Source organism: Dendropsophus ebraccatus, chromosome 4 (genome assembly GCF_027789765.1).
Source record: "Dendropsophus ebraccatus isolate aDenEbr1 chromosome 4, aDenEbr1.pat, whole genome shotgun sequence".
Taxonomy (NCBI): domain Eukaryota; kingdom Metazoa; phylum Chordata; class Amphibia; order Anura; family Hylidae; genus Dendropsophus; species Dendropsophus ebraccatus.
In genome coordinates, this window is record NC_091457.1 from 113,611,165 (window position 1) to 113,634,497 (window position 23,333).

At 43.1% G+C, this 23,333-nt stretch overlaps 1 protein-coding gene across 1 annotated transcript in view; it reads left to right on the top strand.

The window, feature by feature from the left end:
* Positions 1-746: 746 nt before the first annotated feature.
* Positions 747-23,333, top strand: part of PRKAR2A (protein kinase cAMP-dependent type II regulatory subunit alpha) — a 30,398-nt gene continuing 7,811 nt past the window's right edge. The window contains exons 1-6 of the mRNA XM_069966761.1: positions 747-1,255; positions 16,622-16,657; positions 18,938-18,990; positions 19,110-19,193; positions 21,972-22,078; positions 22,488-22,641. Coding sequence (XP_069822862.1) covers positions 985-1,255; positions 16,622-16,657; positions 18,938-18,990; positions 19,110-19,193; positions 21,972-22,078; positions 22,488-22,641 — 705 coding nt within the window. The 5' untranslated portion in view covers positions 747-984. The remainder of the gene's footprint in view (positions 1,256-16,621; positions 16,658-18,937; positions 18,991-19,109; positions 19,194-21,971; positions 22,079-22,487; positions 22,642-23,333) is intronic.

The following is a 23,333-nucleotide window of genomic DNA, read 5'->3' on the forward strand; positions in this document are numbered from 1 at the left end:
CCATCCAAAGAATGAAGAGGAATCCACCCGTGCACAGAATGGAGTCTATGGCATGGGCGGAGACGTGCGTGGGTGCGAACTGCGCAATCCGCGACAGGTTTTCCGTTGCGATTCTGTAGTGGGCACATACCCTAAGCCACCTTGGCTGTTTCAGCTTCCTGACCACCTCCATCACCCACAAGCAGGTTGGCTGGGGGCAATTCAATGCCCACACTTGTCTAGAGATGGGTGGCAAGGGGAATTCCCCTTCAAATGTTTGTTTTCTAGCAATAATAGCATATAACATGCTGAGACTTAGTTTACCATTAAGCCAATTGGTAGAAACAAGGTAACATTACAGCAAGGCATGCTGTGTAGTCCTCAGTCACCCATCCTCCTCAGCTCACTACCAGGCACTGCCAGCCTCCTCTAGCCCAAAACATAACCCACACTAGCTACACATCCTTCAAGGCCACAAGCTAGGTCTGACGTCAAAAAGGCGTGGCTAACGACAGCGGTCCCATTGTGATTGGTTTTGCGTGAATGGGCGGATCTTTTCATGCAAATATATTCAGACGCCTCTCCACTCCGACACGCCTCTTCTTCAGCCAAGCGTCTTGTAAAAAAAAAAAAAAAAAAAAGTCCCAGCGGAAGAAATGTTTGTGACGTCAGTGATGCGTCCCTCCCTCTCCTCCAATAGGCCACCCCCATTTTCCCGCCCTCCCGCTGTGCGCACACCCGGAGCCGCTCCACCTCCCCTCCCCTGGTTTAGCAGGATCAGTGCGCGCTGCGCTTTGCCGGTCCTATTAGGCTGTGTGAGTGTGTGTGTGAGGTGAAGCCAGGAGCCGCCGCCGCCTCAGCCCCCCCAGCGGCCGCTGTGCGTGTGTGACAGGGGGGAGGGAGGGGGGTTCACCACAGAAGGGAGGGGACGGCTCCTCTGCTCCGGTGAGGTGACGGTGTGTGTCTATACGGAGAGCCGGTGACGGAGCAGCCCCCCGGGGGACGATGAGCATCGAGATCCCGCCCGGCCTGACGGAGTTGCTGCAGGGTTACACGGTGGAGGTTCTGCGCCAGAGACCGCACGATCTGGTCGATTTCGCCGTGCACTATTTCACCCGGCTCCAGGAGAAGCGGCTGCAGGATGGCGCCGGGGCTGCCGCAGCTCAACGGCCTCACGGCCGCGGGGTCAACTTTGACGGGGAGCCCATGCAGACCGAGTCCAACGGGGACGAAGAGGAGGACGACGACGAGGAGGACGATGACTCTGACTTTGAACGTAAGAGGCCGGGGTCCGCTCACTGCTCGTAGCCCCCCAGACCGAGGCCCCTAGGCCCCTGACCCTGTGTGCGCTCACTAAGCTGCTGCAGAACCTCTCAGCTGTCAGTCACCCAGGGCTGTCATGAACCGGTAGCTTGCCGGCATGCCTGGGCTTACGATATTCTTAAAGGGGAAATACACACCGCTTCTTCTTGACAGGGCAGGAAGGATCTGTATCCCCCACATAGGAGGAGGGACCCCAGCCCACCATCCCTCTGCCCTCCACTAGCCATGGCTGCGCTGGGGACATGTCAGGAGCTTAGCTTGCATTTCCCCTTTAAATCAGACTCCAGACCCAACATTACTCCCCCCCCCCCAATAATAATCTGCTAAACCCCTCTCCCCAAGTTGTGACAGTATTGGGGGCTGTACTTTCTACACTGTGCCCAGATCTTATGTGTTCATCCCAGCAGTATTTAGATGTGCATGGATATGGCTGTCATCCTTAAAGGGATTGTTAAGACAGACATTCAGTGTTAATAGATGTGAAGAGGTCCACTCACTCACCTGCCCACCCCTGGACAAAGCCTCTGTTGGTGCCCTGGTCTCTGGTTCCTAGCGGACAGACAGCATGTCACTGTAGTGCAGCCATTTAGTGGTCATGTGTCCTACTGTTGGTATGGCCGCTCAGCGATGGAAGCCATGATGCCTCTAGTAAGTCATGTGATCACTGAAGCCACTGATTGGCTACAGCAGTCACTAATACCCCAGGGTGCCTACTGCCGCCTCTGTACTGGATCACTGTGGGATCAGACTGGTGTAAGACCTTGTATGTTATGCTGTCTGGCCTTTAATTTTTTGGATAACTCCTAATACCGAAGTGTTGCTGGTCTTGCAGTACTATACATAACGGCTTATATCTTGGGTGCTGTGTACAGCTTAGATTGAACGCTGCCTGCTGGATCCCCCACGGACGAATGATTGTTGGGGTCACTTCTAATATATACTATTGGGGTTCTTTCTAACACATAGGCATTTCCAGTACCCTCTTCGTGTAGGGGTGGAATGGGGGCTATATTGTCTGTCTCTTTGAAGATATTTTTTAAAGAGGTAGTCCCATCCCAAATAATATCTGAACATCCTCAGGAACTGCCGTAAATGTCTGATAGATCAGTACCTGTAACCTACCTGAGGAATGAGGTCCCCCAGCTCCATCCAACCTGGTTGTGGTGGCCGTGACCAGGGAGCGGACTGTTCTTTGCAGTTCACTTAACCACGTATGTCAATGGGAGAACCGTAAACTGTGGCTGTGTCATAGACGTATCTCAAGTGTCATCCTCTGCACAATTTCAGCTGTGATGTTTCTACCCATGAAGAATGGTTCCTGTGCCAGTACAATGGAATACACTATTGTTTTGGTGCGGCGGGCTATACACACAGGTTGTCAGGAGGAGGCAGTGACAACACAATGGCTTCTGACTAATGATGGCCTGTTTTTGGGGCTTCACATTTCTCTTGGTCACATTTATTACCCAGATGTTGTGAATTTAAGGACCCTGTTTCTTTAGAAAATACCTCCCGGCTTCCAATCTAGCCTGGGTGAAGTAATTGCTTCTGTAGTCGGCATCAGTCTGGGAGTCCACAGGGAGATGATGTCTGATACCATTGAGGTTGCAGGTTCTCATACTATACTACACTGGTTTATTTAATGGTCTGGATGTCTCCAGTGACTGCTCCCTGTCATCTTGCAGACGATTGTTATGAATGAGCGTTGCACATTATGTATGTGTATCAGGAACATTGAGAGCACGGTCAGAAGTGTATGGCCCGGTTTAGATGCTTATGCAGTGTATAAGCATTGTGGCGTGTATATTAAGTTCTACTACTTATTTGAGTCACTTAATATTTTTTGGAACTTAGTGATAATTTTGGTTTAACAGATGCTGTATTAAGGAGGGATTCATGAAATGTTGTTGGCCCACAGTGTCTGCTGTACTGGACCTCCATACTGGGTAAATGTTCTGCATTGTAATTTAATGGAATGGATCTATGTACTTCAAATAGGGCTTTATGCCTATGTGCTTGTGCTGGTAGAGCAAGTTGCAGTAACATTTAAAGGGGTTAACAAGGGCTGGAAAATAACTGGTTTCTTTCAAAAACCATATCACACCTGTCTCCAGGCTGTATGTGGTATTACATCTTGCTTCATTCACTGTTGCATGGATGCTACTATACCATATTTTGTAAGGTGTTTTATCTGTGTATATATATATATATATATATATATATATTTTTATATTTTTTTTGTGGTAAGCATATTGTAGACCAGTGATGTTTCTATAATAGATACTGGAGCCATGTATCTGTTGTGATGCCTGGTGTTAAAGCTGGAAAACATCTCTGGAACTGATTATTTCCCTGAGAAACAAGGGATTACATGGGTTAAAGTGGTTGTTTCACGACAGGGTATCAGGAAGCTTCACTACCAGCCAGGATAGCATGCTGCTTGGCATGGTCTTGTGTTACATGGGCGCTGTGTCTGGCTGCCATGTGCTGAGAGCTCTCGCTACTTATACAATGCAGAAGCAAAAAAAAAAAGGGAAATCCAGCACCTGAGAACAGTGTCAAATATTAAAACTTAACTTTTAAACCCATTGTACTGTACCAGACCTACACATTTTACACAGGTGTGCTTAATCATAATCCATTGCACAATAATGAACAGGGGAGCATGACATGTCATAGGTGTGTGTATCACATGGTAACAATAAAAGGAGTGCACAATTCCTACAACGCTGGTACAAAGCAATAAACAAATTGCATCAACCTGATACGGCACGTTTGTGGTGTGGATACGACTATGTAGCAAAAGACCGGTATGATGGGCTATATGTAGCGGACTTCAATAATGAAACGGCAAATCATTTTTATAATTAAGACCTTGTGCCATGCATTTGTAAGAGAAAAAGTCTTGCGCTGTTCACCTCCCTGTTGTGGTTTGTTTATGCATATGATACTGTAGTAAAGCAGTGGTCTCTCTACTATGTACTCCAATCACGCCTTTCACAAAGAAGCTACTCTAAAGACCGTATTACACGGCACGATAATGAGTGGGAAGCAAGCACCGACCTGTCAGGTCACCATTCGCTTGCCCCTCATTCTGCGTTTGCTGTCTGTGCTTTTAGGGCTAATGTACACGTCCGTAGAATTCTGTCTGTACAGTTTTCTACGGACGGGACCTTTGGAGCTTCCAGCATTGTGATTAACTATGATGTCGGGAGCTCTGATGCTGTTTGAAAGCTTGTGCTAGTGTGCCAACACAGCTGAGCGAACTTTTTAAACAGTAAGTATCGAAGCTCCCAACATCATAAGTATTCATGATGCTCCGTGCTCCAGAGGTCCAGTCCTCAGAAAACGATCCATGTACTGACGGAATTCTACGGATGTCTACATTAGCCCTAACATGCCCAGGCAGCAAGGAGGGGCTACCCAGATGATGCTCGCAGGCTGCCCATTTAAGTTAGCGGCGGTCTGCTGCCTTTTCTTCTATTACGCTTACTGAAGAGCTATGCTCTCATGCAAGTGAACAAGCCACAACAGGATGGCGCTTATGCCAGTTGCCTCCCCATTGTGATTTGTTCACCCGCATGAGACCATAGTAATGAAACGCAGAGGCAAAGGCTATTTGCTTAGAAACAAGAATGCCAAAAGGTCTTAATTATAAAATGTATTTGCTCTTTGCTGTTTCATTACTTGTATTAAGTCAGCTACATATAGCCTGTCTTTATGCCACATAGTCATATCCACACTGTGCTGTTGATGCAGTTTGTTTATTGCTTCGCACTAGCGTTGTAGGAGTTAATTGTGCGCTCTCTTTGTTACCATGTAATACACCTATGACATGTCATGTTTTTATTGCATGTTACTTGTTTTTAACTTGTTCATTATTGTCCAGTAACTCGTTGGTCTAGCAAACTATGATGGCTTTTAACTAACATAGGATTAAAAGTAAATCTTCAATATTTGACATTGTTCTGGAGTGCTGTGTTTTCCACCATACATGTGTGAGGCATTTGGCCCTCTCCAGAGTCCTGCACCCTTCTGAGAAGCCACATTCACTGATGACATATGTCTTCCCCCTGGTAAATATGTTGCATATATCTCTAGGCCCTCATTCCTGTGTACTTACACTCATGTAGGTGATGTGCACTGCTGTGTAGCTAGACTGTAGCATTTGTTGGAGCTATGCTTTGGGAATTTCCTCCCACCTTTTTATTACTCTAGTTTTTCCATATTTTATGCAGTTTTCTGTTATCCCCCTTATTTCCCGGGAGATCTCTGCGTTCTCTTGCTGTTAATAACAATCACAGGAGAGAACAAAAAACCCTTTTGGAAGTTTTATTATAAAACCCATTGTACAGAATACGCAATTCTGTATATTCCCACGCCTTCCTCAAGTCTCTGGCTATTATTAGGGCTCCTTAGGTCGAACCCAACTCCTCAGGTTGAAAACCTTTGACATAAATGTTTGTAGGGTCTTCCACACCATACCATGATGGCATCTGGAGTTTTTTTCCTGCACAGCGGCACCAGGCCATCTGCTGTGCAGGAAAACTGCAGTACATCTTTGTTCAATAAATGGGACGGCTGCAATTCCCAGAGCAGTGTTGGGTGCACTGGTCTGCGTGGAAATGAGTGAAAGGGCTACAGTGCTTCATCGGTACTGTGACCTCTCCATTTTCAGGTTTGTTGGGGGCTTTAGAGGTTAGCTCCCCACTGATCACAAAGTGATGACTTTTCCTAGTGATATGCCATCACTTATTGAAATGTAAATCCCTTTAAGAGGCCTCAGTTGTTGCCAGTCTTATTTCCTGGTTTTTGCTGCAATTCACTAATATTCCCTTATATATTGTTTTCCAGGCAGTTCCTTTATTTCTCTTGAAAGGTCACCATGGGGGGATAAAGCTATTCTTTGTGGTCCTGGTGCCCTTTGCTCATCACTCATTGTGCTGTGTAACCTCAGTCTCCCAGCCTGATGCCACTCTGTTGGCATGTTAATAATTGAAGGGTTTGGCAGCATAGTGGCATATGGTAATCTGTAATTATAATATTTGCCTTTCTTCATGTTACTAATTTCCTTAGATGAATGTGACTCTTCAGCCCTTACAGGACCTTAACTCTTGTAGCAATATGCTGAATAAAGAAGCACTCTGCGGCTGCTTATAGCATTCATGTACATCTATTATCAGTAATACTGTCTGTGCCCGTTGTTGTGTCTGTCTCATAGTGCTTAGACTGCTGCCTGAAATATAACAGTATTTCCAGCCCTTGATTGGGAAGTTGCTGGCCTGGCACCATGATATGCCCTGCTCACTGTCACACTGAAGCGTATCATCATGAGGCGCTAATGAGTCCAGATAATAGTATATGTGACAAGTCATAGATAAAAGCTGGGAGCTGGCATACTGTGTGGGCATTGACTGACCATACAAAGCACATTGGCATTTGGGTAATACAACCTTTAAGCTCTTGCAGTCCAGGAGGGCGCTGTCTGTTTAACAGAAAGACCTTGGCTGTCTGTTCCTATAGGGGAGAACAGGATGTAATTACAAATATTTAGGTCTCTTCTGTACATTGTGTAAACACTGGAAGACATGGAATCAGATCGGTTCATGTTTGCCTCGAGGCTGACGTCTTAAAGGGGTCTTGTAAGCCAGTTCCCTGTCCTGTTCTCTCTGCGTTAAGTTCTTTTATATAGTACAAAAAAGTGTTCTTTCTATAGGTGGCTGACTTGAGAATGAGATGTCCTTTTCCTCACTGCTACAGCCAAGGGCTAAACCTGCTTAAAGCTATCTTTAGGCAATTGTTTTTGGGGTTACCTTTTGTTAATACAGAGGCGACTACTGTTTGGCTAGAGAGACGCTTCCTCTAGGGGTCCTTTACACAAACTGACCCCTTGCTGTAAATGAGTGCTGATCTCATAGATAAGGGTTTGTTTAGAGGTGCCTTTACACTACTAAAGCACCAGGTGGGATATGGAATTGATGAGGAAAAAACAGCTATGATCCAGTTAATGTTGTATTACCAAGATGCATTGCATATAGTTGAAAATATGTCCACGATAAAGTGCCATATAAAGTGTGTGCAGTTGTGTTATGGAGCCTCGGGGACTGTATCCTGCTGGGGAGGCCCTGTGCCTACAGCTCTGCTGTGTCCAGGGTGCAGAAGTTATGGTTTTACTAGTGGCCGGGCATCAAAGCTTTTATGGGGTTTAAATAGCAAATGGCCCAAAAGTTAGACGACAGCAGTGCATTTCATGGACCGTTGGCTGCCGGTCTCTCTGGTGCAGTAAAGGCACAGAAGCAAGAAATTGGATTGGGGATTACAGCAACCTCTTTTTGCCCGTTTTAGAATTCATTCAACAGGCTGCAAAACCAATCTGATCTGCAGCTATAGGGAGAAAGTGTAGGCGTAACAGTGGGAAGAGCCCTGTACTAGACTCATACCTGAAGTGCTCTATGCTTGTCATTGTGGGAGACAAACGGGGCTCATTGATATTATGTTATGTATTACTATGGATTACTTCGGGATGTTACACCATAGCTTTGTTTAGGATCTGTTGACTCTGAAGCTTAGTGTACATTTGCATTAGTAGAGATTATTTCTGCTGTGGATGGATTCGGCAGGATTGTGGCCTGAGTTGGATACAAAATGCTGTTCAGCCATCCAGAGTCCACATACATTCAGTTTTTATTAGTATCATTGTTTTTTTTTTTTTTTCACTTATTTTTCTTTTAAATCCCTTTATTTCATAGATGCTTCTATAACCAGTTGCATCTCTGGATAGACACAAATATTGTGGAATGGGCAATCCCAACATGAAGCCATCCTGGTGACTAGTATATGATGCTGCAGGGCAAATACCTATTGCATTCAAGTGAATTAGCAACCTCTGGCTCTGTCTTAACAGCGGGTGGTTCTGAGTGGATTTAAAGTACGGTAGGAAGCTACATTGCAATATGCAGCTCTGCTGAAAGAACCCTGTATAGTTCCCCTATTAGTCAATCTTATTGAATCTAATAATCTAGCTGTCTCTGATCTGTTTGTAGAACAGTGGAAACTGGAAAGAAACTGCGGTTGTTGTTATTTGGCATGCCGAGTCCATAGTCTCACAGAAGATAAGCTGTGACAATTGACTGTGTACAAGTTGATCAGCACTCACTGTTAAAGGACAACTCCCACGAAATTTTTTTTTAGCTTATTTCACAAATTACAAAGTTTTTTTAACTTTGTAATGTGGTTAAATACCCGGTCTGGCCCCCTTCCCCCACTTTCGGACCCCCGACCCCCAGCCCGGAAGTTAAAGAATATATACATTACCTATTACGATCGTCACGGTCCTCTTCTCCCGGGCGGCATCTGGTGACGATGACGTCAGAGCCGGGGGGCGGTCCGGGTGTTCTTCCTCCTCGGCGTCTTCATAGAGAGTGAATGGGACGGAAAAGGCTGCTGGTGCACATGCGCACCAGCAGCCTTTTCATTGGCTGGAGCGCATCACATGGCTTCCAGCTTACTCAGCCCTGATTGGCTGAGGTTGCTGGAAGCCATGTGATGCGCTCCAGCCAATGAAAAGGCTGCCGGTGCGCAAGCGCACTGGCAACCTTATCCATCCCCAGGACCCGGAAGTCAGAGACATCGCTGGACGGCGGTGACGGTACGGCGGGCGAATGGAGTGGCGATCGTCACCGGAGGGATGGTTTCTGTGTGTGTCTGTTTTTTTTTCTTTTGGGGGGTCCCGCGGGAGTTGTCCTTTAAGCCCCTATTACACGGGCCAATCAGCGGGAGCAAGTGGGCTCCGACCTGTCAGATCTGCTCTCACTTACACGCGCCAACAATAAGCGAGTAGGTGCATGGGGGGCCGCAAGGAGCTGCAGGAGGGGCTCCCACGCGATATTTAGATCGCCTGAGGAGCCCATAAGAGATAGCAGTGGTCTCCTGCCGCCGCTCCTATTGCACGGAGTAACACTAGCAGATCAGCCGACTTTTATTACAGCAATTATCGGCTGTAATGCCCGAAAATCAGCCAAATATGGCACATTTAGACAGGTCTCTTTTGGGAGTGAACAGCCACACGAACAGTTCTTGGATTGTTCATCTGGCTGTTTACTTCCATTGTATGTAGTGTGTGCACAGAGAAATGTGCTGCCTACAGGCTATAGCATGGGTCTCCAAACTGTGGCCCTCCAGCTGCTGCAATACTCCCTTTCCCATCATGTCTGGACAGCCAAATCCAAAGCTTTAGCTGATAAGAATTGTGGTTTTGCAGACCCATGAGTCATGGGGATCAACTGTATAGTTTTGTTTTTTTGTCAAACAGTTACAAACTTTTGCTCAACCCCCTCAAAATTTGCTGCTTTTGGTTTCTCGTCTGCCTTCCAAGCCAGCATGTAATATTTATGGCTAAACTTATCAGCAAATTTCATTTATTACATGGTTCAGTCTTGTAAATTTTCAGTTCAACTTTGTGTAGATTATTTGTGCATATTTATCCCATGTGAGAATTTTGGTAAGTTATGTAGATGCTACACAGAATTGCATAGGTAAGGTTGACATTAGTCTTCTTTCCCTAGTTCTGAGCTGCTGCTTTCAGATAATAAAAATATGTGAATCATCCTCTCCTCCCCCCTCCCTTCTGAATAAAGACAAAATAAAACCAGGCACATGTGCCTTGTGTATTACCGTGGGAAACAAGAAAAATAGAGAAGGTGAAGAGGGTGCTCACCTACTAGCCTCTTGGTCTTTGTTCGTATCACCCCTGGTTTCAAGGGTCCAAAATGTCCTTTAGTCGGGTCCAACTTGCTGGATGGGGGAGAACACTGATGGGACTGTCAAGCTGACTGCACCACTAAGGCCCCGTTTACACAGAGCAAGAGGGGTGGAATTCCACATCGGAATTGTCCACCGCGGAATGCCTTTAGCCTCCGTGTCATAATGACACTCTATGTGAGGCGTGCTGAAGAATGAACATGTTCTTTCTTCAGCGCTGAGAGACGCTGAGCGATGCCATAGAGTGTCATTATGACTCGGAGGCTAATGGCATTCCGCGGCGGACAATTTCGATGTGGAATTCCACCCCTCTTGCTCTGTGTAAAAGGGGCCTTAAACAGGATACTCCCAGAAGAGGTCTGTGTCATATGACAATAGAAACAAAAAAGAAAAACAAGCTCAAGCATTGAGAAAGGGGGCGTTGCCCTTGAAACGTTGCCAATCAGAGCGCAGGCGGTTCACCTGTATTCTGCTCCTCCAAAGGAACATATGGAGTACCTCCCGGGATGCTGAGATTCAGCCGATGCCGGACGTGACCCGTTAAAGCCTCTGCCTCTATGCACCGGGTGATATTTTGTTGCTTTTCATAAATGTATGGTCGAATGTGCCATGTAAAGTTTGAAAGTACAAAAAAAAACGCTAAATTTGAAAGATTTTCCGTGTGTCTCCTTGATTATTCATGATTGATATTATCTTAGTGCCAGCAGCAATAATGATACGGCAGTCATTTGCATACACTTCCACAATGACTGCAAAATGACCTAAATTCCAGCAATAAACTGTCCGTAGCATACAAACATAAATAAGGTCAATTAGATCTATATTAGGTCCAAGAGGAGCTCATGCAACAATCATTTTGTAGAGTAAAGCCCCTATTACACGGGGAAAACGAGTGCTGTCAGTGCTCACTTGCTCCTTGTTGCCCGCTTGCTGCCGCCACTATTATACGCGTCGGCATCAAGTGGGTGAGTGCAGAGGGGGCAGCAGGGGGGCTGCCCGGGTGATCGCTAGATTGTCCGGGCAGCCCATAGAGGATAGCAGCCGGTCTGCTGCCGCGGCTCCTATTCCACTAAACGACAACAGCAGATTGTTGTTATATTAATCGTTTGTCATGTCATGTTGAAAGACAAACGACTGTAACGATCAGCCGACATTGTTCATGGTTTCTTCTATTACACAAGACTATTATTGGCCAAATACGGCTGAGAATCGTTACGTATAATAGGGCCTTAAATTACAAAGGTAAAGCCTACTGGGAGTTGTAGTTTTGAAAGAGCCATTGAGCTGCAGGTTGGATGCCACTACTCAATATGAGGTTTCTAATATCTAGAAAAATAGTGATTACCCCCCTTCCCCCCTATTCCATTCAGCTCAACATCATCTAAAAAAAAAAAAAGTAGAAACAAGTGTCCTGCAGTTTATTACTTCTCTTCCCTTCTGCACTTTGGCTGTGCTCCAGCGTTAAATGTATAAAGCAAGGAGCTGTTATGTTTGGCAGATGAGGTGGCATACGTCATGTCACTATGTGAACACCGTACATTAAGGTCTCTACACAGTTGCAGCTATAGTTACAAGAGGCAATCTGTGTGAATGAGTAAGGGTCCACTGGAGCAGTGTTTCTGCCTCTTCATGGCAACCAGGTAGCGGGTATTTATTCAGCCCAAGTCGGAAGTGGAAATCTGTAAAATCAAATATTGACCTTAAAATGAGAAGGATGGGCTTTACCTCTGCCCTAACCCTCAGTGTTTTGTATGCTGTAAGCTGTGCTCATTGCTTGGGGACATAATATAAGAATGAAGTTAGGCCACATGTTGCTGCATACAGAGGTATTTCCATAATATCATTGCTTCATGCCTGATTTTATCTTCTTCAGCTCTCCTGCACAGTTTCTTCTGGAAGTGCTAAACCTACTTAGGACTGTGTTGTAGATCCCTGTGCAGTGCCTAAATGGAAACCTTGTGGTATAGGTATAGGCCACATAACACTGATCATGATATTACCTTCATTTTGTTTCTGCAGTGTACTGTGTTTCTGTAGAATGCAGTTTTACAGATATGCAAATTTGGCTGTTTGGTGCATGGGGGGGGGGGGGATGGTGGGGGAATACTTTACTCCTATTATCCCGCTCACCCGCTCCTGTAACAATGCCCCATTATGAATATTGATTCAGCTCTCTGCAGTTTTGTACGGTAAGGACCACTCTGAGGTTATATCATTGTAGAGGGGAATAATAATAATACAGTGGTGCCTTGGATTACGAGCATAATTCGTTCCGGGACCATGCTTGTAATCCAAACCCACTCTTAAACCAAAGCAAATTTTCCCATAGGAAATCATTGAAATGCAGACAATTGGTTCCACACCCCAAAAATAATGATTTAATATTCTGAATAACATGTAAAACAAATAATGAAAAACAGCTGAATATGTGATATTATAAGTTACTGTACAGTATAGCAATCAGCATGTGGAGTATAATGTATAGTAACTGCATAAACCTGAAAAACAGCAGCAGTTTGTAAATACAGGATGAAACTGCAGATCCCTATGATGCAGTAGCGTAGTACAACAGGCTAGAATAGAGAAGCAGGGCTGCTGACAGGTCTGTGTGGTCACATGACAGCAATGAGGAAGGGGTGTGTGTTCAGCATGGACCAATCAGGACTGACAGACTGCAGGGAGCAGGAAGGAATGAGCAGGGCAGATGTGGGCACAGTATAGCAGCACTCTCTGTCCGGGGAGAGAGGGGTTACAGCTATGAAGTGATTACCCCCCACAGTCCTGTCCCCTGATGCAAGCCCCAGCCTGAAGTGGATCTGCTATGACTTAGAAGGTGAGGGAGACTTCCTGGGTCAGAGTACAGTGCTGTAGACCCCGCTATACAGGCCTTGCCACTCCCCCACTCGCGCTCCCACCCAGTACAGGGAGCTCTTAAACCAAAGCAATGCTCTTAAACCAAGTCACAATTTTGAAAAACTGTGAGCTCTTAAACCAAAATGCTCTTAAACCAAGTTACTCTTAAACCAAGGTACCACTGTAATGTGTTACAGGCAATGATGTCCTTTTAACTAGTGATGCAGCGTCTGCAAGTGTCACTGGCAGTCTGACCCTCCTCCCCTATAGATAGTAATAAACAATTTGTAAAATTTCTAAAACTGGTTAAATTGCAATTTACCCAATTACATGCATTTCTTATCCCATGGATGTCCACAAAGTTTAGAAATGTCATGGTTTCATTTGATATGATGTGAATGTTTTTTTCTGTTTTGATTCAGTATCTTTCACTATAAAGGGCACTGACCTAGTATATGATTCGTGGCTCAGCAATTATGCAGCTCTTCACTTGCATCATTCTGTCGCTCATCCCTTTATTTAAAAGGATGGCCAGCAATAATGATTTTTCAGGCTGTTTGACTCCAGTGATCAGCATTTACTCCTGTGTTGGATGGTTGCTGGGTCTCTTACAGATGATCTCCCCATGTAAAAAGGTTCTTTTTGTTTGGTCTTAACATGAGTGTCAAGACACTTATGAAAATCATATAATAGGTTTTGAGCATAACAGGTAGTAAATTGAGCATGGGATTGTATGGGTGTTGTATAGTTACCTTTAATGATAGTAGCATCCTATGAAAAAGCTCATCTCTACTTTTTAGCTACAATGAATAGTCCCATCCAAGGGCTACAATTCAGCATGGGTTTATGGTAGATCATGCCTTGAGTACTTTTTATGAGGAATAAGACTAGGTAAAATGTTACGTCGAGGTTTTAACTACTAGTATCCAGAATTCAACAGAACTGCTGCAAGTATGTGTCCGGTCTTAATGTGGTCTGGATACTTTTTGCACTGCTTCAGTATATTTCCCAGGTGAATATGAATCCTGAAAACTTCAGTCAACTCTTCTTCCCCATCATGTGAATGACTCATTAGCTGTAAATTGTGCAATTACATCTTCACTTTTTTTTTTATTCTTCCCTTCTCACGATTATGTCAAACATGTTATTCTCCAAGGAACAAAGAACATTGAACATTAATTTTGACCTGTAAAACAAAGACTGCTTCAGTAAAGCTGCAATACAGCAGATATGTCCCCCTTTATTATTATGTCTTACATTCCTCATTCTTCACCCCGAAGGTATCTCCTGCGTTTTGTTCTCGTGTTACCCAGGAAACTCATCGGCCTTTTAGATGGGCCAATATTACTAGGTATTACAATAGCATCTAGTTGGGGTTTATATTCTCCCTTAGTTTCTGGTTGTATTTCTGTTTAGATAATCTGGAAATATTTTACTGGATCACATTGAACCTTAATATAATGGAATCATCAGGATCTTTCTGATATACTGTCATATAACATACATCCAGTTCTCTGGAGCACCCTACCCAAAGACCTCAGACTCATAGCCAACACTTACAGCTTTAAGCATGCCCATCTCTTCAGGCTCGCTTATAATATTCCTTAAACCTGTTCCCCTTTCTGTTGTTCCCTCACTCTATATTTCTGACAGTTCCTGCACTTTATACATTTTACCTGTACTCAGACATTCATGTGTGACGGACTCATCCAGTTCTTTCCAACTATGTACAATGGCTGGACCAGGGCCAAATAAAGCACTTGTGCCTTGTGTCGACCCCAGTTGTAGTCTGTAAGCTCCAACGAGCGGTTCCCGTATTAGAACAATTTAGAATATATATTAGTAATAAAAAGTGATCAAAACGTTCGATCTTCAGAAATATGGTATTAATAAAAACTAGAGATCATGGCGGAAAAAATGACACCCCATACAGCCCCATAGGTGAAAAAATAAAACTGTTATAAGCGTCACAATAGGCCCATTTTATTAATAACTAATTGCCAAAAAGGATTTTATAAAAAAAAAAAATAACATTAGGGAATCTGTGTAAACCTGCATATGGTTGTTCGGACTGACCTATAGAGTAATGGTATCACGTCGCTTTTACCATATAGTGCATTACATAGACCCCCCCCCCCCCCCCCCCCAAACCTTACCATATTGCATTCTTTTTTTACAATTTTACCTATTTATATCTTCATAAATAATAATTTTGGAATTCCATCATACATGTTATTTTTAAAATGAATGACGCCATTACAAAGTACAACTATTCCTGTAAAAAACAAGCACTTACATGGCCCTGTAGATAAAAAACTGAAAGTGCTAGAGCTCTTAGAAGGGGAGGAGGGAAAAACGAAAACACTAAGATCAAAATTTGCGCGGTCCACTGGGTCATTTTGGGCCTGGTCCTCAAAGGGTTAAAACCCCCTTAACAAAGTAATAGTGTGAGCTCATGCTGCAACAGCAAGTTTTCAAGGTTGTTAGTTTTACTCTTACTTCTGACTCTGGGCTAGTGTCATATACTGTAGCAATGATCTGCAGTGTAAAACTAGTGCACGGCCCCTTGTTCAGTATTTGGGAAGGTTCATGGTTGAAGTTTTGCTGGCCTTAGATGGTGTGTTCCCCTTCACTTGAAAGGGCAGATACACATTCATCCCTCGTAGCTGTGTGCTTATTCTGTACAAGGGGGAAACCCCTCATACTTAACATGTGTTAGTCGTACCAGGATGTCTGGCTGTCAACTGGAACATCTTAAAACTAAACTGTTTTCTAGAAAGATGAAATAACAAAATGCTAAAGTGTTTGTGGTTTGTTTGGTTCATGCTGAAGTTAATTAAATTCCAATACCAATCACAGCCCATCGATAGGCATTGAACTAGTGTAGAAAAAAGCCATTTGTAGGCAGCAGCTTGCCCTGCGACTCAGCTGCAAGTAATTGTACAAGTTTATTCCGTCATATATCCTTTCTTACTTGTCTGTTCCAGTTCTGAAGCCTCCAAAATCCCTTTGGTTTGGGGTCCTAGTTCTGTGTTTCGTCTGTGTGCTACCTGAATTAGAAGTTTCTCATTACTACAATTCCCAGAATGCTTTGCTCTTCATCACAGCCCTCCAAACTTGCACACTCCCTTCCCACAGCCCTCTGGCCAGTTCCTCTCCCAAAGCTGTTCCAGAATATCTCATTACACTGCAGACTATTGCACAATGAGTGAGTTGCAACAACTGCTGCATTCACCTTGTCTGCACTTTCTGTAGCATTATTCAGCATTCTATAATCACACCCCCTTCTCCCTAAATGTCCCAATAAAGAGCTATATAATCTGTGTATATGACAGGGAAGGTAATATATGCTGGAGGGACTGGTCAGAGATGGTGACATCACTCAGGGGGTGGGGATAGAGCTTAGACCAGATCCAATCAAGAATCATGTGGTAGAGGATGATGCATCATCTATGGAGCTGGGATGCTTTAATAGACATCTTGTAGTTATTTTGGCAGAATTGGGTAAATCATGCAAAAACAGACTGAAGCCAATACTAGTAAAGATAACATTATATTCGTTTCTAGGGATAGTTTTATTTAAATACAATTTTCTTTGCTGGATTATCCCTTTAAGGGATCTGTAAGCTTGTTTGTTTGCAGTTTATTTACTGTTTGTTTTTTTTTTTTCTTTGTCACTTATAATGTTTTTGCTTTTGTTTTTCAGCTCCGATCACTAATCGATACATTAGAAGAGTGTCAGGTGAGTTACTGCAGTGTTGGCCTGGTTATCACTATGTAATGGAAGAAGCCTCTTTTGCTGCCATATGTTAGCAGATGTTTGATGCCGTTGGATTATTGAGTGTTTAGTCTGTCATTCACTTCTTTTGCAATTATAATAAATATATGTATAACAAAGTGTAGGATTTTATTTATTTATTGGTAGCAGTTGTGTTGATAAGCATAATAAGTGTCTGGCCCACCATTAATACTTATTCCCCATCCTGTTGAGGATTGCAAGGATCCAACTGCTGGGACTCCTAGTCTGTCGAACAGGGGTCTTAAAGCTTTCATTGGAATGAAGTAGGGATCGTGCATGCTCACTGCCAATGCATTCTAGCTAGATTTAGCCAAGTTCTGTACTCAACATAGATGAGATCCCAGTGGTGGGAAAACCTTCAGTCTTGGTTATTGCCCATCCACATGAAACAACCTCTTAAATGCAAATACACTCTTAAGTACAGTTGAGACAAAAGTATTTTGACCTATTAAATGCCAAATAGCCACATTTAGTATATGTTTGTGAGCATGTTAGTGTTTTATGATGGAAACCAAAAGTGGTGTAAACAGGGCTGAAGAAATTTATCAATAAGATTTTATTACACAGTCTTAAAGGGGCATTCCAGCAGAAATGTTTTAAAAATAGCACACAAAACCATATTTACCCATCCTGGTCCTCTGCAGCTCTCCACAGACTTCTGGACACCCGATGCTCACGGCTTTTGCCTGAATGGAAGTTGGAGCAGGAGCGGTTACTGTCTGTCTGGGACACCTCTGCAGTGATTGGCTGAGCAGGCAGTTCCTTCTCTGTTTCCCCAACTCAAAAGCAATGAGTAGTGGGGTCTGGAAGTCTATGGAATGGAGGCTGCAGGGGACCAGGTTGGGTAAGTATGATATAGATATATAGATAGATATAGATAGATATAGATATACATATACATTATTTTTTTTTTTTTTTAAACGCCCAGCAACGTATTTAAAAAAAAAAAAAAAAAGTCATACCCCTTTTAGGTGTTCAGGTAATCTGTGATGTGTTTAGGGGGTATTTTATGTAGGGTGTAAAATATTGGCACTTATTTTTCTTCTGGATTTTCTAGATATTGTTTGGGTGTGCAAAGTCTTTTTTTATGAAGCTCGGCAATTTTCAGCTTTGTTCTGACCTTGCTGAAGAAATAGTTTCTTGGCTCTCAAGGCTGTTACAAAAGAAAAATATCAATTTGTTCTGTAGCTGTAGAATCCTGAGGTTGTGATAACAGCTAGAGTGACCTTCCATTCCTGCAAGGCCTGATAAAGAAAAAGGCATCAAAAGTCTACTACAAATATGGAGGAGCTTTCAATGTTCATTAAAATAGAGCTGCTTTTAGCAGCAGCTTGTTAGTGTGACCCAATGCATTTCATTGAGCATTACTTTACCATCCCATCCTGGCACACTTCCCATTAAATGTTCAGCTCGAGTTTTCTAATGAAGTTATACAAATAAATGGTGGATGACAGAGCTCATCTTGTGCAGCCAGAACCAGCATGTGGTTAAGGGCAGGCACTGGCAGCTAAACATCTGGAGCTCCACAGGTTATAGAATATTTCTTGGTACTATTTGAGTACATTTCTCCCCCCCCCCTTTCTCTAACCTGCTGATATGTCCCTATAGCGCACAGGGTGCTGAGGATGAAGGTAGTTTTCTTACCTTTAAACCTCTGCGTGGTTTTCATGAATTTTGTAGTTTAATCCATATGCTAATAGAGTGGTTTTGTGGGGGACCGGACCACCACCCTTAGTGCACCAATCAATTTCGGCTGACCCGCCTCTTCTAATCAATATTTGGGCCAGCGCTGTGCAGTAACCGGATGAATGTTTGTTTATTAGAAGGGACGGTCCAGCTGGGGTGGATCTGCTCACCCTCAGTGCACCAAACAGCCTCATTAGTTTATGGATTAAACTACAAAATACACAAAAATGGTGCCAAAGATCAAGGTAAATAACTTACCTTTCATCCTCAGCGTCCCCTGCCATATAGTAGACCTGCATCCTCCATGTGGTAATGCAGTGCCACCCACACACAGTACACTTTTTTTTTTTTAAATCTAACATGGGCAGTCCACCTTCCCTTTGAGAGAATATGCCAGATAGTGCATGTCTGATACCAATGATAACTGCAGGGATTCAATGTGCATGAAATGCTGAGTGAGAAATCTATCTCAAATCTACAATAATAGTTGTCAATGCATCAGACCTAGGAGTAATTATTTTTCTTTCCTCTTGCTAGTTTGTGCTGAAGCCTTTAACCCAGATGAAGATGAGGAAGACACGGAACCTCGGGTAAATCAAATTTTTCATTTCTTTTTCCATGTCCTATAAGCTAGAGTTTAATGCAAAATGTGTACCTTGATCATCTCTTTATTCTTGTACTTGACAATTCATATTTTTTTAATTTTTAGGTAGTGCACCCGAAAACAGATGAGCAGAGATGTAGATTGCAGGAGGCGTGTAAAGATATTCTTCTCTTTAAAAACCTTGATCAGGTAAGATTAGATACAAACAAACATCTAAGTGTGTGTGTGTGTGTATGTGTATATATATATATATATATATATATATATATATATATATATATATATATATATATATATATATATTATGTGTGTGTGTGTGTGTATATACACTCACCGTCCATTTTATTAGGTACACCATGCTAGTAACGGGTTGGACCCCCTTTTGCCTTCAGAACTGCCTTAATTCTTCGTGGCATAGATACAACAAGGTGCTGGAAGCATTCCTCAGAGATTTTGGTCCATATTGACATGATGGCATCACACAGTTGCCGCAGATTTGTCGGCTGCACATCCATGATGCGAATCTCCCGTTCCACCACATCCCAAAGATGCTCTATTGGATTGAGATCTGGTGACTGTGGAGGCCATTTGAGTACAGTGAACTCATTGTCATGTTCAAGAAACCAGTCTGAGATGATTCTAGCTTTATGACATGGCGCATTATCCTGCTGAAAGTAGCCATCAGATGATGGGTACATTGTGGTCATAAAGGGATGGACATGGTCAGCAACAATACTCAGATAGGCTGTGGCGTTGCAACGATGCTCAATTGGTACCAAGGGGCCCAAAGTGCCATGAAAATATTCCCCACACCATGACACCACCACCACCAGCCTGAACCGTTGATACAAGGCAGGATGGATCCATGCTTTCATGTTGTTGACGCCAAATTCTGACCCTACCATCGCAATGTTGCAGCAGAAATCGAGACTCATCAGACCAGGCAACGTTTTTCCAATCTTCTACTGTCCAATTTCGATGAGCTTGTGCAAATTGTAGCCTCAGTTTCCTGTTCTTAGCTGAAAGGAGTGGCACCCGGTGTGGTCTTCTGCTGCTGTAGCCCATCTGCCTCAAAGTTGGAGGTACTGTGCGTTCAGAGATGCTCTTCTGCCTACCTTGGTTGTAACGGTTGGCTATTTGAGTCACTGTTGCCTTTCTATCAGCTCGAACCAGTCTGCCCATTCTCCTCTGACCTCTGGCATCAACAAGGCATTTCCGCACACAGAACTGCCGCTCACTGGATGTTTTTTCTTTTTCGGACCATTCTCTGTAAACCCTAGAGATGGTTGTGCGTGAAAATCCCAGTAGATCAGCAGTTTCTGAAATACTCAGACCAGCCCTTCTGGCACCAACAACCATGCCACGTTCAAAGGCCCTCAAATCCCCTTTCTTCCCCATGCTGATGCTCAGTTTGAACTGCAGGAGATTGTCTTGACCATGTCTACATGCCTAAATGCACTGAGTTGCCGCCATGTGATTGGCTGATTTGAAATTAAGTGGTAACGTGCAGTTGGACAGGTGTACCTAATAAAGTGCCCGGTGAGTGTATATGTGTGTATGTGTATATTTGTATGTATGTATAATGTGTGTATATATATATGTTATCGATCTATCGGTCAATCAATCAGTGTTGGTTCACCACTTTCTGGTGTGCTCACTCACTGTTTAACCCCTTCAAAACAGAGCCTTTGCATGGATGTCCGGGTCAAATTAATGCAGTGTTCCTCCTCGCCTTCTAAGAACCATAGTGCTTTTATTTTTCCACCTACAGGGCTTGTTGGGGTGTCATTTTTTGCGCTATGATCTCTAATTTTTATTTGTATCACATTGGTGTAACAGAAAAATTTTGATCGTTTTTTATTGATTTTTTTTTCTGATATATAATTTATTAAAATCAGCAATTTACGCCGTTCACCTTGTGGCAACAATGGTATATTTTAATAGACCGGACAATTCCGCGTGTAATATATGTAATATGTTTATTTTATTTTTATAATTGGCAATGGGGTATATTAAACTTTTATTTGGAGTGGGTTTATAAGGGCTTTTTAATACTTTTTAATCTTTTTTTTACTTTTTTTTTTTTTTTTTTTACTGTAAAACATGCAATCAATAGATTGCATCTACTGATCTATGTTATGCCATAGCATAGATCAGTGTTATCGGGGGTCTATGTATAGAGCCTGCCTGAGAGCAGACTTTATTCATAGATCGCTGATCCGACAGGACGGAGGTAAGTGACTTACCCCCGCCCAGCGGCACAAGCTTGTTCTGTCACTGAATACCTTAAACGCTCCGATCGCTATTGGTCGCTGCATTTAAGGGGTTAATGACAGCTGCCTCTCATTACCTCTGGCCCCAGACACACTGTGTGCGGGGCTGCTCTTACTGCGGCGGTCCCACACACATCAGTCAGCCCCTCAGACAGCAACATATATATACATTCTTACTGCATGGGGTATGTGCAGTAGGAACCTATATATACGTATTACTGATGGGAAGGGGTTAATGAACTATCATGGGAAATGTGGCCTTTGTCATATACCTCATTCTACCCAATCTTCAGTATTACTATATTAAGTGATATGGGTGTTTTTGCATATAAGGTGACAGCATTATGCCAAAAAAAGTCATAATTTCTTTGGCACAATGCTGTCAACTTATGTGCAAAACACCATATGACTTTATATAGTAATATATAGTATGAATTTGTACATCACTAGTCAATAACCAAAGAGGAGGTGAATAAAGTATCATTACAGTAGAAGTGAATTGGGCTTTGTCTGGGGTCATGTACTCATGTAATATCTATACCTGTAACCATTGCCAGTCTGAGGACTGGTGGTCTATATGTAGCGCAGTTAGTGTGACAACGTATGGCTCCATGAATGGACTGTAGAAAACTGTTAATGGCCCTGCAGATGGTATGTGTACAAGTTCTTTACAGCGTTTGATGTCTCTCTTTAGGAACAGCTCTCTCAGGTTCTTGATGCAATGTTTGAACGGAAAGTAGAACCTCAGGAACATGTTATCGACCAGGGAGACGATGGAGATAACTTCTATGTAATTGAACGGTAAGTGCTTCTCAAACACAACATAAACCGTTTGCTGATTGGTTTGTGCTGGGGTGTCAGTTCTTTTAGCTGTCTGCTATTAATGGTGAAATCCCTGATTCCTTTGCCTCTTTATGCAGCATGATAAAAGCAAGATGTGTTGGTATAAATTGTAAATCTGTGCCTTACAGAAAAACTTAGGAAAAGTGAGCATTGTAGTGACAGCCATATTAGCTATACTGATAAAGCCAGTGGTAATAAGATGTTATTTTATGTTTTAACAAATAGAATATAGTCCAACTTTTTATATTTTCCATATTGGACTTCAGAATATAAGAATGTACAGAATACATTGATGGTTTTATCAATGTAGGTAAATAGTAATTCTGTCTTGCTGTAATGTTTTTTTTTTGTTTTTTTTTACTTTCAGAGGGCTGTATGACATTTTTGTATCTAGAGATGGACAGTCCCGCTGTGTGGGCAGATACGATAATCATGGCAGTTTTGGTGAGCTAGCCTTGATGTACAACACTCCTAGGGCTGCGACTATTGTAGCCACAACTGATGGAGCACTGTGGGGACTGGTAAGTAAAGACTTTGAGGTGGCTGCCGAGAGCGATCCACCAGCTTGTGATTAATTATGAATCTGTGGGTAGTCTTATCTGATGTACTTACTGCTTGTCTGGTCTTAGACTGTATTCTAAGCGACTGATGTTATCCCCAACACACTGAAAGCCATTCAGTCTTTGGAGAGGAAATTGTTATACAGATCTCTGGTAAAGCAATGAACTAGGACAGCAGTAAAGGACAAGGGGGCATGAAGTCTGTTCTGTTATCTATAGGCTTGCTATATTAGTTTATCTTTTATGTTACATAATTTTTCTGGTTTTGTGTTATCATTTCTGCCATAGGATTCTTACAGATCATTAAGTTCAGGGAGGTCTGAGGGTGGCTTAAAGGGTTTTTCCTAAGATTTAAGGGGGAGATTTATCAAACGGGTGTAAAGTAGAATTGTCTTAGATGCCCCTAGCAACCAATCAGATTCCACCTTTCATTTTTCAAAGAATCTGTTAGAATGATAGGTGGAATCTGATTGGTTGCTAGGGGCAACTAAGACAATTCTACTTTACACCAGTTTGATAAATCTCCCCCAAAATCTTCTAACAATATAGGTAACCTGTTCGGGTCCTCCTGCTGGGCTCTCTGCTAGTCACAAGAACCGAGGCCCCTTGTCCTCCCAGGGGAATGAAGTGGCTGCATGCATGCTAGGCCTCCT